Raw genomic sequence first — 12,457 nt, 5'->3', positions numbered from 1 at the left:
TATTTTTTCTGGCTGCACCACACAGCATGCAGGATCTTAGTTCCCTGACCAGAGATGGAACCCATGCCCACTGCACTGGAAGTGCACATTCTTAACCACTGGACCAGCCAGCGAAGTCTCTCCTGTCTTACCTGTTTGTATCAGTTAGGGTGTTTGATTGTAAACAATAGAAACCGATTCTGGTGAATTTGAACAAAGTGGGACTTTATTGAAAGGATGTTGGATAGCTCAAGTTGTCCAAGGAAACTCTAGAGTTTGAGAGAACAAACTTACGGACACGGGGTGGGGAGGGAATAGAGGGTGGGATGAATGGAGAGAGTAGCATGGAAACATATACACAACTGTATATAAAATGGCCAGTGGGAATTTGCTATATGACTCAGGGAACTCAAACTGGGGCTCTGTAACAACTTAGAGGGGTGGGATGGGGAGGGTGGTAGGAGGGAGGTTCAAGGGGACATATGTATACCTATGGCTGATTCTTGTTGATATTTGGCAGAAACCAATAAAATATTGTAAAGCAATTATCCTTCAATTGAAAAGAAATACATTTAATTATGTATACGGGAAAAAGAGAAAGTGATCTGGGCTCAAATTCCAGGAAGCCGGAAATACTTTGAGGGCCATGGGTGCTAGGAACTGTGGAAATACAGATAAATTGCTACTACATTCCGCAACCCCCTCCCCTTTCTTTGTCATTCTTAAAGTGTCTAAAGTCCTGGAAAAGAGAATTAGGTCAGCCTGGCCCACATCCTTGATGGGGGAGAGCAGAACACTTTGGCTGACAGTCCCTGTAAGATTACATATAATAAAAGACTTCCCCTACAAGGAGATCTAGATGCTGTTACAGGAAAGGGGGTATGGAGGGAGGGCAACGAAAACTGCAAGTGTTTGTCACACCTCTTCTCACAGTTGTCTTGAAGATATTAAGCATACAGTGTAAAATGTTATAGAGGAGTGAGGAAGTAGGATTTCAAGATCCATGAGAATCAGAAGTTGAGCGTGCTCTTCGCGTCCGTGAAGGTGTGGCCATCAGTTAAATAAGGAATTGCTGTTTAGTCGCTAAGTCATGGCTGACTCTTTTGCAATGCTATGGATTGTAGCCTGCCAGTCTCCTCTCTGTCCGTGGGATTTCTCAGGCAATAATACTTGAGTGGGTTGCCATTTCCTACTCCAAAGTAAGGAATACCCCAAGTGATTAGAACAGAGAAAGTGGCAGTTTTATTCCCTTTGGCAATTGCTTTGATTATAACATCTCCAAAGAAGGCCCCCCGCCCCCGCAGCCTTTCTATGAAGAACAACATTTATAAATCGTAAAGATTTCTACCCCAGTTGTTAATATATGAAGGTAAATGTATTTGAAGAAAAGTTCTGTGATTAGAACTTGAAAGGCATTTTGCTCACTTAGATTTCAAGTACCAGTAGAATACTTTCCATTGTTTTCTTAATTGTTTTTCCAGTGTCACAGACATTTGCATGTTTAAAATACATATAAAAAGAGCCTACAGAGGTGAGTTGTAAAGTTGAAATAACAATTTCAAATTTGAGTTTTGATGTAACATTAGTTATTAGAGTGAGCCAGGTGTGATGCGCTTGCTTTTCAACTACTTAAAAAAGCAGCATCTGAATTTCGAGTGTTTTTTTTCACCTGTGAGCCTAATTTTTTTTTTAAAGACCATAACCGTAACCATGGAATAGCAGATTCTTCCCCAAATCATGTGTCTCCTGTACATACGAATCCCTGTATCTACTATTTCAAGTATGTGGTGGATTTTCACACCTGGAAAGATATTCATCGAGATATACTCTTCTTATACATTCTTATGTTCTAGTGTTCCTTTCTTCATAAGCTCTTGATTTGCAGCAAGCGAGGAAAATGGAGTGAACCACAAAAAACAAAAACAGAAAAATTCCTGGCATGGCTGGAAATAGAAATTAATGATTCAAATAAGAAAGGCAGTGCAGTAAGCCTCAGCTGGGTGGCAGGAAGCAGAGAGAGGGAAAGCCAGAGACTGCTCTTTTTTAAGAGGCCAAACAAACAACACACAGTGAAGTGTACGTGAAAATAATTTCTAATAGTAGCTCATGGTCGGCAGTTGCCAGGGAAAAAAAATCATTGGTGCGCTGAGAAAATTAGAGCGAGAATGCACAGCATCTTGATGTGTTACTTAAGGCAGTGGAGCTTTAGCGTTTACCTTATGTGCCATGTACATTGATTAAGTACAAAATATATGCAGGCCATTTTTGACCATCATTTACTGTATTGATTTGTTAGCAGGGGAACTGTAATAAAAAAGCCATTGATTTACTGTCCTTATTTGCTTATGGGCTTTTTTTTCATTATTAATTTTTCACTTTCACTTTCTCTTTTTGGGATCGTTTTTTCTAGACAAGCGCTGTGCTTCGTGAAGTTAAACGAGAGGGGGTCTCCATGGAACAAAAGAATGAGATGTTGACGTCCATCCTCGCTGCGATCACCACTCGCCAGAACCTGAGGAGAGAATGGCATGCCAGGTTTGTTCTGTTACAAAACGGGATTTGTTGTCCCTGGAAAATGAGGGCTTTATTTGGGGAAGCTCTTCCTGATGGCTCCCTCTCAGTGGAGGGGCTATGAAAAAAAGAAGCAAGTTACAGATGCTTTCAGCCAAAGTTTTCTTTCCTGCACATGGTACCTGCATTAATTGCAGTGATCCATGATGTCATCTGTATGCATATATGATTTATCCTCGAGTGGAGCATTTAGCATAAATGTTTACATCTTGAGCATAACGTAATCTAAGTACCTGATGCTGAAGAACCCTTTTAATCAACTGTCTAAAAGTCAACACTGCTGTTTAGCTGGGGCAGGTGTCTAGGAAATTCACACAGTGTTCTTACATCACGCGGGAGGCAGATTGCTTGCACTTAGTCTGTGCAGCAACCCCATTTTCAGAACTGACCAAATAGAAATGACTTTGGCTTCAGCCTCATTTCTGTGCACATGGACTTAGCTGTGGTTGGACAGCTGTGGCTGGTAAAAAGTGTCTATAGATCATCAGTTTTTACAGAACGGATTCTTGCACGCTAAGTACCATGTTATCCTGCTTTTCTTTGAAAAATGCTTTGCTGGTAGAAGCCTTGAACCAGTTCCTTCAAATGTTAAAATTATCCTTTAGATGTGTATTGCGTATTGTTGAATTACCATCAGTCTCTGAGCAAGAGGAGAGGAATCAGGAAAATTATGCTGCGTCCAAGTCTTATTTGATGCTTAAAAATTCTGTGTGCCTGGGAGTGAAGAACATTTATTGATAGCCATAATATTCTCCAAATGAGTTCATGCAACAGAATTTATAATAATTAATGGCTTTACTAGTAACAATTATCATAAAAATAGATTTCCTTGAACAAGGCTGAAGATGAGCATTTTCCAAAAAAGGAGACAGTGAAGAGTATGAACTATCCATTATGATTTGGTATCAGAAAGCTGCTTTTTCACATATGCGTATTGTTTCTGAATTTAGACTTGCATTGAAATCATGATTTTAAAATTCCCAGTCACTTTTTCCTCTTACCCCCTTTTGTAGTGTGGTCAGGGAGAATGACAGTTTCAGCTATAGTCATGAAATGATTTTCAGTCGAAGTTTCAATAATTAATTAAAAATGTTTCTATTACAGTTTGAATATGTATATCCATTAAAGTATGCATATTTTATTAAATAGTGGAATATCCATGAGGGGACATCTAAGAGATTGCCCTCTCTCTTTGACCTTTTATATCTTTTCCCCTGGTGATTTTTTTTTTTTTTTTTGGGCTGTGCTATGAGGGTTGTGGGATCCTAGTTCCCAGACCAGGGATCAAACCTGGGCCCTCAGCAGTGAAAGCATGGAGTCTTAAGCACATCACTGCCAGGGAATTCCCCTGGTGATTCTTATTAAACACAAAAGGAAGGAACTTCCCTGGCGGGCTAGTGGTTAAGACTTTGCATTCCAATGCAGGGGATATGGGTTCGACCCCTGGTCAGGAAGCTAAGATCCCATATGCCTCGTGGCTAAAAAGTCAAAGCATAAAATGGAAGCCATATTGTAACAGATACTGTAAAGACTTTAAAATGGCCCACATAAAAAAAAAAATCTTAAAAAAATATATTAAAAGAAGAAAGAGAGCGGAAGATGGAAGGATGGATGGGAGGGAAGGGGAGAGAGAGAGAAAGAAGGAAAGAAAAGAAAGTAAAGAATTCCCCTGTGAACCCTCTCCCCGCAACCCCTCACCAGACAGCACAGCTAGAGAAAATGTTGAGAATGAGAATGGACTGCCTCTGTTGAGTGCATTCAGTTTGTTAACAATAATTTCCTAATACACCAACTCATCAGACGGCGTGGCCAAAAGTGGCCTGTTTTTAAAAGGAGTCTGGTTGCTGCATTTCTGGCCCTTAACTGCTAACAATTTAATCAGGAGTTGGAGCCAGGGCTGAAGTTGATGTAGTCTAGCATCTGAAACAAAACTTGTCGAGTTTCCTTTGTGGCAGGGGAGGAGACAAGAAAGAGCTTAGCCGCTGACACTCTGCAGACCTCCTTAAAACCAAACACCTGAAAGAAAATTTCAAGAGGGCAGTGTCTTGAGAGCTCAGAAGTGTCCTTAGAGTATTCAATAACCGTAATCCTCACCACCAACCCCCCCGCCGCCAACCCCCCATCCCACCCCTCTGCCAGCCCCATTTGATGTTTCTCGTCTCATTGATCTATCTAAAAGACTCGTCCATGCAGTCTGTATAAACAGACGGTTACCATCCACCTTTCTTTTCCTCATCAAAGCTTCCCCTGGCCGTCTGGAACTGGGCATCGCCTGGAGTGGCCATCGGGCGTGCGGTGGTGAAAGTTATAAAACACCCTCTCTGGCACTAACCCAGAGTGGCCTGGGTTTCAGAGGTGGGCCTATTGTGTGCTTCGGAATTACACAAGGAAAAATGTACTCTGGCAGATAATAATTAGTGCTTGCCAAAGGCCAAGCAATGGGTTATGGTATTTTACTTTTTCACCCCAGCTATCTGGGGATCCTTGAGATTTAGATAATAGAAATTTTTTTTTCCTCCGAAAGTTAAATACAGATGACTCTAATTACCTGATACTGCACCTTAGAGAATGCATTAGAAAGAGTACGACTTGGAGAAATTTAGGTCACTGAGACTCCGCAGCTGGTGCTAGCTTTTGTTGTAATAAAGGCTTTAGTAGTTTTATTTATGTGAACAGTATTAGGGAGACTGTCTTCCATGCAACTCGTAACTTGGTTTTCAAATATTTGTCTCTCTCTGCAAGGGCCAGGAGCCGAGCCATTGTTTGGGATGCACTGAAGTCTCTTAAACTGAAAGCATATGTTCCCTGTAATTTGGCTTTTGGAGGAAAGTGTCAATTCTGTGTAACTGAGTTTGTCACAGTGTCACACGACCCTGGGATTCTCGAGGCATATCTGAGTCCTGTGGGTTTCCTTCCCCAAGCCCAGTAATCCCATAAACAACCCTCTCCAAATAGGCTTATTAGGGCTGTCTATTCACTTCCCCGGAGTTGAAAGATCCCAAGTACATCGGGAGAAGCCGTGTGAATGCAGGGTAAGTGTTAACAGAAGTGGTACCGAATTTCTTAAGATTTGGCTTTGTTTATACAGTCCACTCCGCCTGATGGACAGCTTGTTATAGCTTTTAAAGAACTGGCCAAGCCCTCTGATCTGACCCCTTCTTGACCTCTGCAGCCCGAAGGTCAGTCTGCAGCTAATAAACTCGAAGGTTCTTAAGGTCTACTGTAGGAAAAGGCAGAAAAAGAGCAGCTGCAAGGGCTGGGTGTCCCGGGATCGGCTGCTCAGGGGTCACTCTCTGATAATGAAAATGATTACCAAATTATATGGAAGTTTAACCGCCGTAGTGAGTGAGAGGAGGGTGGAGCCCAGTGTATTAGGTTTGATAAATGAACTGTGAAGAGGCCCATCTGGCCCTCAACATCTTTTCTCCCCCTCTTTCCCTACCAAGGGGAAACATTTTAAAATAACAGCAGTACATATAGACTCAATGACCCATGCAAGGAGCTGGAATGGATTAAGATTTAATGGTGACAGTGGAAGAAATTATCATTTGAAAAGTGCACTAAAGAAAAGGTACAGTTCCATGTCCAGGCCCGAATTGTTTTTCTAAATGAGAAAAAAAAAAAAAAAAATCAGTGCCTTTGTTTATTTTACACAAATCCCTGACGTCTTGCCTTGATCACTGAAAAATCTAAGGGCGTGTTTGTTATGGAATAATTATTTGTAGTCAGCTTAAGGAAAGGAATGGGCTTCCTTTGCCTTGAACATGTCAGAATGTGAAGCAAATTATTTTTTTTCCTGCTTGCATGCTTAGTCGAGAGAATATAACTAAGTCAAGCCTTAGCAAAAATGCTTTACAAAAATATTGCAATCCGTTTCAGCAACTGGCCACTGAACGTTGTACATTCTTTTTTTTTTTGATACTAAATATACATGTGACTCTTGCATACTGTCTTACTCCTACACTTGCCAGTTTTCCTGTAAAAATAAGAAAGTGCCTAATGTTAGTTGAGTAGATATGTGTATTCCTTTCTTTATCCCTTTTTCAAAGAAACATCATAGCAATGCTGATTAGAGCCAACAATGGGTCAGTCTCAAGCTATACATTCCTTTACTTGTGAATTGATAAGAGTAATCTGTCTAAGGGGTTTCCCCGTATGGCTCAGCAGGTAAAGAATCCACTTTCAGTGCGGGAGACACAGGACATGCAAGTTCCATCCCTGGGTCGGGAAGATCCCCTGGAGGAGGAAATGGCAACCCACTCCAGTATGCTTACCTGAAAAGTCTTGCAGAGGAGCCTGGTGGGCTACATCCCATGGGGTCGCAAAGAGTCAGACGTGACTGAGCGACTAAGCAAGCAACATATTCAAAACTCTCTCCCAGCTTCCTCTGGGCGCTGATTGTACTGGTTTCTGACCAGCGACATTGGTGTTTGCAAACCTCTGTGCTCTTCTTCAGAGGGACATCCTATGCTTCTACTTTCAGAAAGATGATGATTTCATTCAATGAGCATTTTAGAAAATACATTTTTAAACTTTGTTCTTTGGCTGCTTTGGGTCTTAGTTACGACACAAGGGATCTTCCTTGCATCATGCCAGATTCTTTGTTGCAGTGCATGGACTCTCTAGTTGTGGCGTGGGCTCAGTAGTTGGCAGTGTGCTGGCTTAGTTGCTCTGCAGCATGTGGGATCTTAATTCCCCCACCAGGGATTGAACCCACATCCCCTGCATTGCAAGGTGGATTCTTAACCCCTGGACCACCAGGAAAGTCCTGGGCATTTTTGTGTATTTTGTATACCTATTCGATATAAAATATACTGTGTGAGGTGCTGTGCATGAGATAAATTCTTAATGTGTGCTCAGCAGTCAGTTTAAGAGTTTATCTGGTAATGAGAACTGAAATTCCTAGAAAGAGGCTGTGGAAAGCAGTGGAAAAGAAAGTAGTAGAGCTGTCGTGACCACAAGAGTGGCCCTTTGCTCTAACCCTCCCTGGAAAGTATTTAATTGTAGATGTCTCTGAAATCTAACATTGCCATGCTGTTGAAAACTCCTTAATTGAACACTGTTGCCTACCTCATACAAGCTACACCTAGACAATGCTTATGTTTAAAATAGAAATAAAAATCTACTCAACATTACTCAAAGTTACCATATTTTTCATCTTAGGTTTTGACTTGACTGTTTATATCCACAGGGATTTGCAGTGAGCAGAAATCTCACTGGGTTGGGTGAAGGATAACTCAGGGAGATGAGGTACACGTCCAGAATGAAGTGTGCTTTTTAACTTTAAAGCATTCTCCTTTAAATTTTTGCTCGGCAAGGTGCAAATATAAAAAATAAGATGAAAGCCAGGCCATTCAGGGGTCTTTTAAATTGAGATATAATTCATGTAACATAAAATGAATCATTTGAAAATATACAGTTAAATGATTTTTTTTCCTAGAATATACACAAGATCGTACAACCATCACCATTATTCAATTTCAGAGCATTTCCATTACCCCCGAATGAAACCCTGAAACTGTGAACAACCACTCTCAAGTTTCCCTTTTCCCTACAGTCCCTGACAACCACTTTCTGTCTCATCTACTTTCTGTCTCTATAGATTTGCCGATTCTGAACATTTCATACGAATGGAATCACGCAATATGTGACCTTTTGTATTTGACTTCTTTCATTTAGCATAATGATTTCAAGGTTCGTCCCCATTGTATCAGTTCTTCCTTCCTCTTTATTGCCAAAAAAATCTTGCATTGTATGCATAGACCATGTTGTGTTGATCTATTCATTGGTTGATGGATATCTGGGTTGTTTCCAACTTTTTGGCCTTACAAATAGTGCTGCTGTGTACATTCATGTACAAGTTTTTGAGTGGCATATTTTCAGCTCCTCTGAGTATAAACCTAAGCCTGGAATGGGTGGGTCATATAACAACTCCATGTTTAACTTCTTGAGGAACTGCCAAGCTCTTTTCTTCAACTGCTCTACCATTTTACATTCCCACCAGTAGTACATTAAAGGTTTCGATTTTTCTACAGTCTTGCCAACTCTTGTTCTTTTCCTTTTTTTGGATTATATTATAGACATCCTAGTGTTATCTCCTTGTGGTTTTGATTTGCATTTCCCTGATGATTAATGATGTTGAGCATCTTTTCATGTGCTTATTTAAGATCACTTTTTTTAAAATTAGGAGATTTTAAAACATGACAGACTTAAGGACTTAACCCTTTAAGTGGTAAAGAGGTCATGAGTCTGTTAGGGTGTATGGCTTGTAGGATGGATAGAGCTCCAAACGAAGCTGGCATGAGTGTGCCCAGTCCTTTACTTATTTGCATGTGGCCCATGTGTGTATTGATTTCTTTCTGAGTCTCCCCTACATCCCCTTCTACCATTCTCCTAGATTTCTTTCATTACAGAATTTCTGAACATTGCTTTCTGGATGGGAATGTAGCCCAATCCAACGGAAAGTCTGTTCACCTAAGCTCCACCCTCTTCTAGGCTCAAACAGGGCTTACTATATCTGCCTAGTAGACAATTTCAGTTGGGTCCAAGGAGCCTTAAAATGGTTTTGAGAAAAGTTTTTTTTTTCTTTTTTATAGCCAATATTTTTTGGCAATAAAAAAGAATGAAGAATTAATACATACTACTGTGGGGATGAACCTTGAAATCATGTTTTTTTTTGTTTATGGTAGTTTCTTAGAAAAACTTTTAGAACTACTTCTTTCCAGTTAAAAGTAACTTTGTAGACCTAGTTGTCTTTTTTTTTTTTTTTGATGTGCACCATTTTTAAAGCTTTTATAGAATTTGTTACAATATCGCTCTGTATTATGCTTTGGTTTTTTGGCCAAGAGGCATGTGGGATCTTAGCTCCCATACCAGGGATCAAACTCATACCCCCTGCACTGGAAGGCAAAGTCTTAGCCACTGGACCACCAGGGAAGTCCCCCTAGATGTCTGTGTGTACGTGTCTTTCCCACACTGGGCTTTGGCCTCTCAAAACGCTGCCAACTTAGCATCTTTTTCTGGACAAGTGAAACACCCAGACATCTTATTATTGATCATCCTGACGTTCCACAGCCCCAACCATCACCACTTACCTCCAGGATGGATCCACTTTGCACAGGCTCCAAAATCAAGTTGTTATAACCCAGATCTTGTAACGAACAGCGTTTACTTTCCTAAGCTAATCAGCTTCAGAACTCTGGTATGGATGCAACAGGTAAAATATTTTGTGTGGATCGACTTTGGTTGTCAGGCTTGTACAGTTTTCTCCCTGGTTATCTGATCTCTCCTTTTGTCTGCTGGCAAACCTGAATTCTACTCAAGCCTGCCAGGTTACCCCTGTCCAGTTTTGCAGTTATAAGCTGTTATTTTCTGAGTGCTTACTATATACAGGTAATTGTGCTCTATGCTGTGGGAAATGGAGCAGACACATTAAAAAGAAAGATGCATTAAAAAGAGGGAACAAAGGAAGTCCCTCCTTCATAATTTTGAGGAGGAATGAGCATTTGAGATATTGGCCTATTGCTTTGAGTTTATAGTCATCTAATCCTACCAAGAATGGAAACCTTGAAACTGGATATAAGGAGAGATCTCTAATAGGTGCTGAGTCTCTGGTATTTAACTCCCAGACCAACACCTCTGACCCTTGCATCCAGCATGAGGGAAGAAGGGCTCTCTGGGCACAGACTGACTTGGGCTTTCGAGGAAGAGCCCAGGAGTGAATAGCATGGAACTGAGCCGGGACCAGTACAAGAAGACATGATCTCCTCCCTGAGCCAGCTGTTCCTGAGTCCCTGTCCTTCCTGGAAGTGAAATTGAATGAATAAAAAAAGGAAGGACAGGGGGAGGGGGAAGGTCCTCCCCAGGGTCATTTCTCTGAGTAAGCAGTCGGTTTCATGCCAGGAGGGCAGAGCTGAGGCTGAGTATGGCTTCGAGTCCATATTTCAAAGGGCAGCTGATCTTTGCCGGTTACCTGCTGATGTCCTGATGGGCAGCACAGTGATGAGCTCAGGCTTGGCAACTAGGCATTGGGGCCAAATTTGTCTTTAATACTAGGAAGTCATGGTCACAATAAGTGGACTCACCAGCCTTGAGGTTGGGCTATAGGATGATGTTGTTGTTTAGTCACGAAGTCGTGTCTGACTTTTTGCAACCCCATGAACTGCAGCCCACCAGGCTCCTCTGTCCATGGGATTTCCCAGGCAAGAATACTGGAGTGGGTTGCCATTTCCTTCTCCAAGGGATCTTCCCGACCCAGGGATCCAGCCTGCATCTTCTGCATTAGCAGGCAGGTTCTTTACCACCTGAGCCACCAGGGAAGCCCATGTGGTGATGCGGCTGTTGTCCTGTGAGACAACATGTGATGGGTCATCCGACCATGTCAGTTGACTGGTCAGGTTAGTTGGGAACCAGAAGTTGCGGCATCTCCAGTTCAGTGGCTGCCCCCTGCAATGAGCTAAATGTGTGTGCAGCATTGGGGGTAGGGGAGCAGGGAGGCACTGGCCGACTAGTTGTCATCCTTGTCATTCTTTTTAATGCGTCTGCCCCATCTCCTTTAATAATTGCAGTCTCCACTTTCTTCTGCCCCTAGCAGAAGAATGTCCTTTGTGTCTCTGAACCAGATTACTCCATAAAATCGGATAACTCCATAAAACCTCCTCATAAATGTGTAGGAAATGAAACATTGTATAAATTTAGAGCATAGGGATTAAATGAGTCTAGAGATAAAGTTACCTTTCTTCCAGGATCCAGCAACTTATCTTAAGGAGGCAAGTGTTGTTAATGTTATTACCACTGTTACTGTCATGATTTGAACAGTTTTATGGGGGACAAAAGCCAATTGACTTCTGCGCATCTTATTTGTAAAATCAACACATAGGCTTCAGTATGTGCTCCTGGCAGTTTTCTGAGTGGTAGCTGGCTGTTTCTTAGAGGCAGTGCTTCTTCAGTTTTTTGAGAAAACATGGGTTCATTCATTGATTTATTCATTAAATACTTATCAAGCACCAGCTTTTTATCAAGCACTGTTCCAGGTGTCAGAAACAGCAGTGAACAAAACCGATGAGCATTTTTCTCTCATGGAGCTTCTATTCAAGTGGAATGACCAATAAAAAGTGTTTTCCTGAGTAGAACTCTGAACATTTCTTTAAAAAAAGAATGTGCGGCGACTTCCCTGGGCCGTCCAGTGGTTAAGACTTTGCCTTCCAATTCAGGGAGTTCAGGTTTGACCCCTGGTTGGGGAACTAAAACCCCACCTGCCTCGTTTCCAAACCCCTCCAAAAAAAATTTAACATAGAAGCAATTATGTTAACAAATAACATAACTTTGTTAACTTTATGGAATTTAACAAATTCCACAAAGACTTTAAAAATGGTCCACTCAAAAAAAACTCTTTAAAAAAATGTGCACAGTTGCCATGTCCTACCTGTGCAGCACACAGTGGAAGCAAAATATAGTCATTCAGTTGAAACAGAGATTAAAATTTCCTCTTCTCATGTTCATCCTAAGATAATCACTTGTTATCAGATTTGCAGCTCTAGTGCTAGTGGGTCAGATTTAGGCTCACCATCCTTGGAGTCCACAGCATTCATTTTTTCTTAGATAGTTTGCACCCTAGTTCCCAATGACTTTCACACAAAAGATGTGTCACTTTAAATGTTTTCACTTTAAAGAAGTCTTAGATTCATGTCACGTTGTATTCACAAATATCTCTTACGAGTAAACAGTTAGAAGCTATACGTGTCTCATTGGTGTTGGTGGGGGGGAGATTACACGTGGCAGTGTGACAGTGCAGTCCAGCATTTAATAGATGGCATTTATGATTCCTGTGAGTGAGCAGTCAGTCACGCATGCACTGATTTAGCAAATATCTGTCACGTGCCTACCCGGTACCAGACGCTACTGTACT

General features: G+C 41.4%; 1 protein-coding gene across 3 annotated transcripts in view; it reads left to right on the top strand.

Annotated features, from left to right (window-relative positions):
- Window positions 1–12,457, top strand: part of FTO (FTO alpha-ketoglutarate dependent dioxygenase) — a 439,075-nt gene that overhangs the window by 245,208 nt on the left and 181,410 nt on the right. For all 3 annotated transcript variants that reach the window (XM_055412757.2, XM_088830202.1, XM_088830203.1), the window contains exon 8: window positions 2,390–2,514. In XM_055412757.2, coding sequence (XP_055268732.1) covers window positions 2,390–2,514 — 125 coding nt within the window. The remainder of the gene's footprint in view (window positions 1–2,389; window positions 2,515–12,457) is intronic.

This window comes from Moschus berezovskii, chromosome 22, assembly GCF_049115385.1.
Source record: "Moschus berezovskii isolate FMDL1 chromosome 22, NW_MosBer_1.0, whole genome shotgun sequence".
Lineage (NCBI taxonomy): Eukaryota > Metazoa > Chordata > Mammalia > Artiodactyla > Moschidae > Moschus > Moschus berezovskii.
The sequence above is the reverse complement of the archived record's forward strand: the minus strand, read 5'-3'. Positions and strand labels throughout refer to the sequence as shown.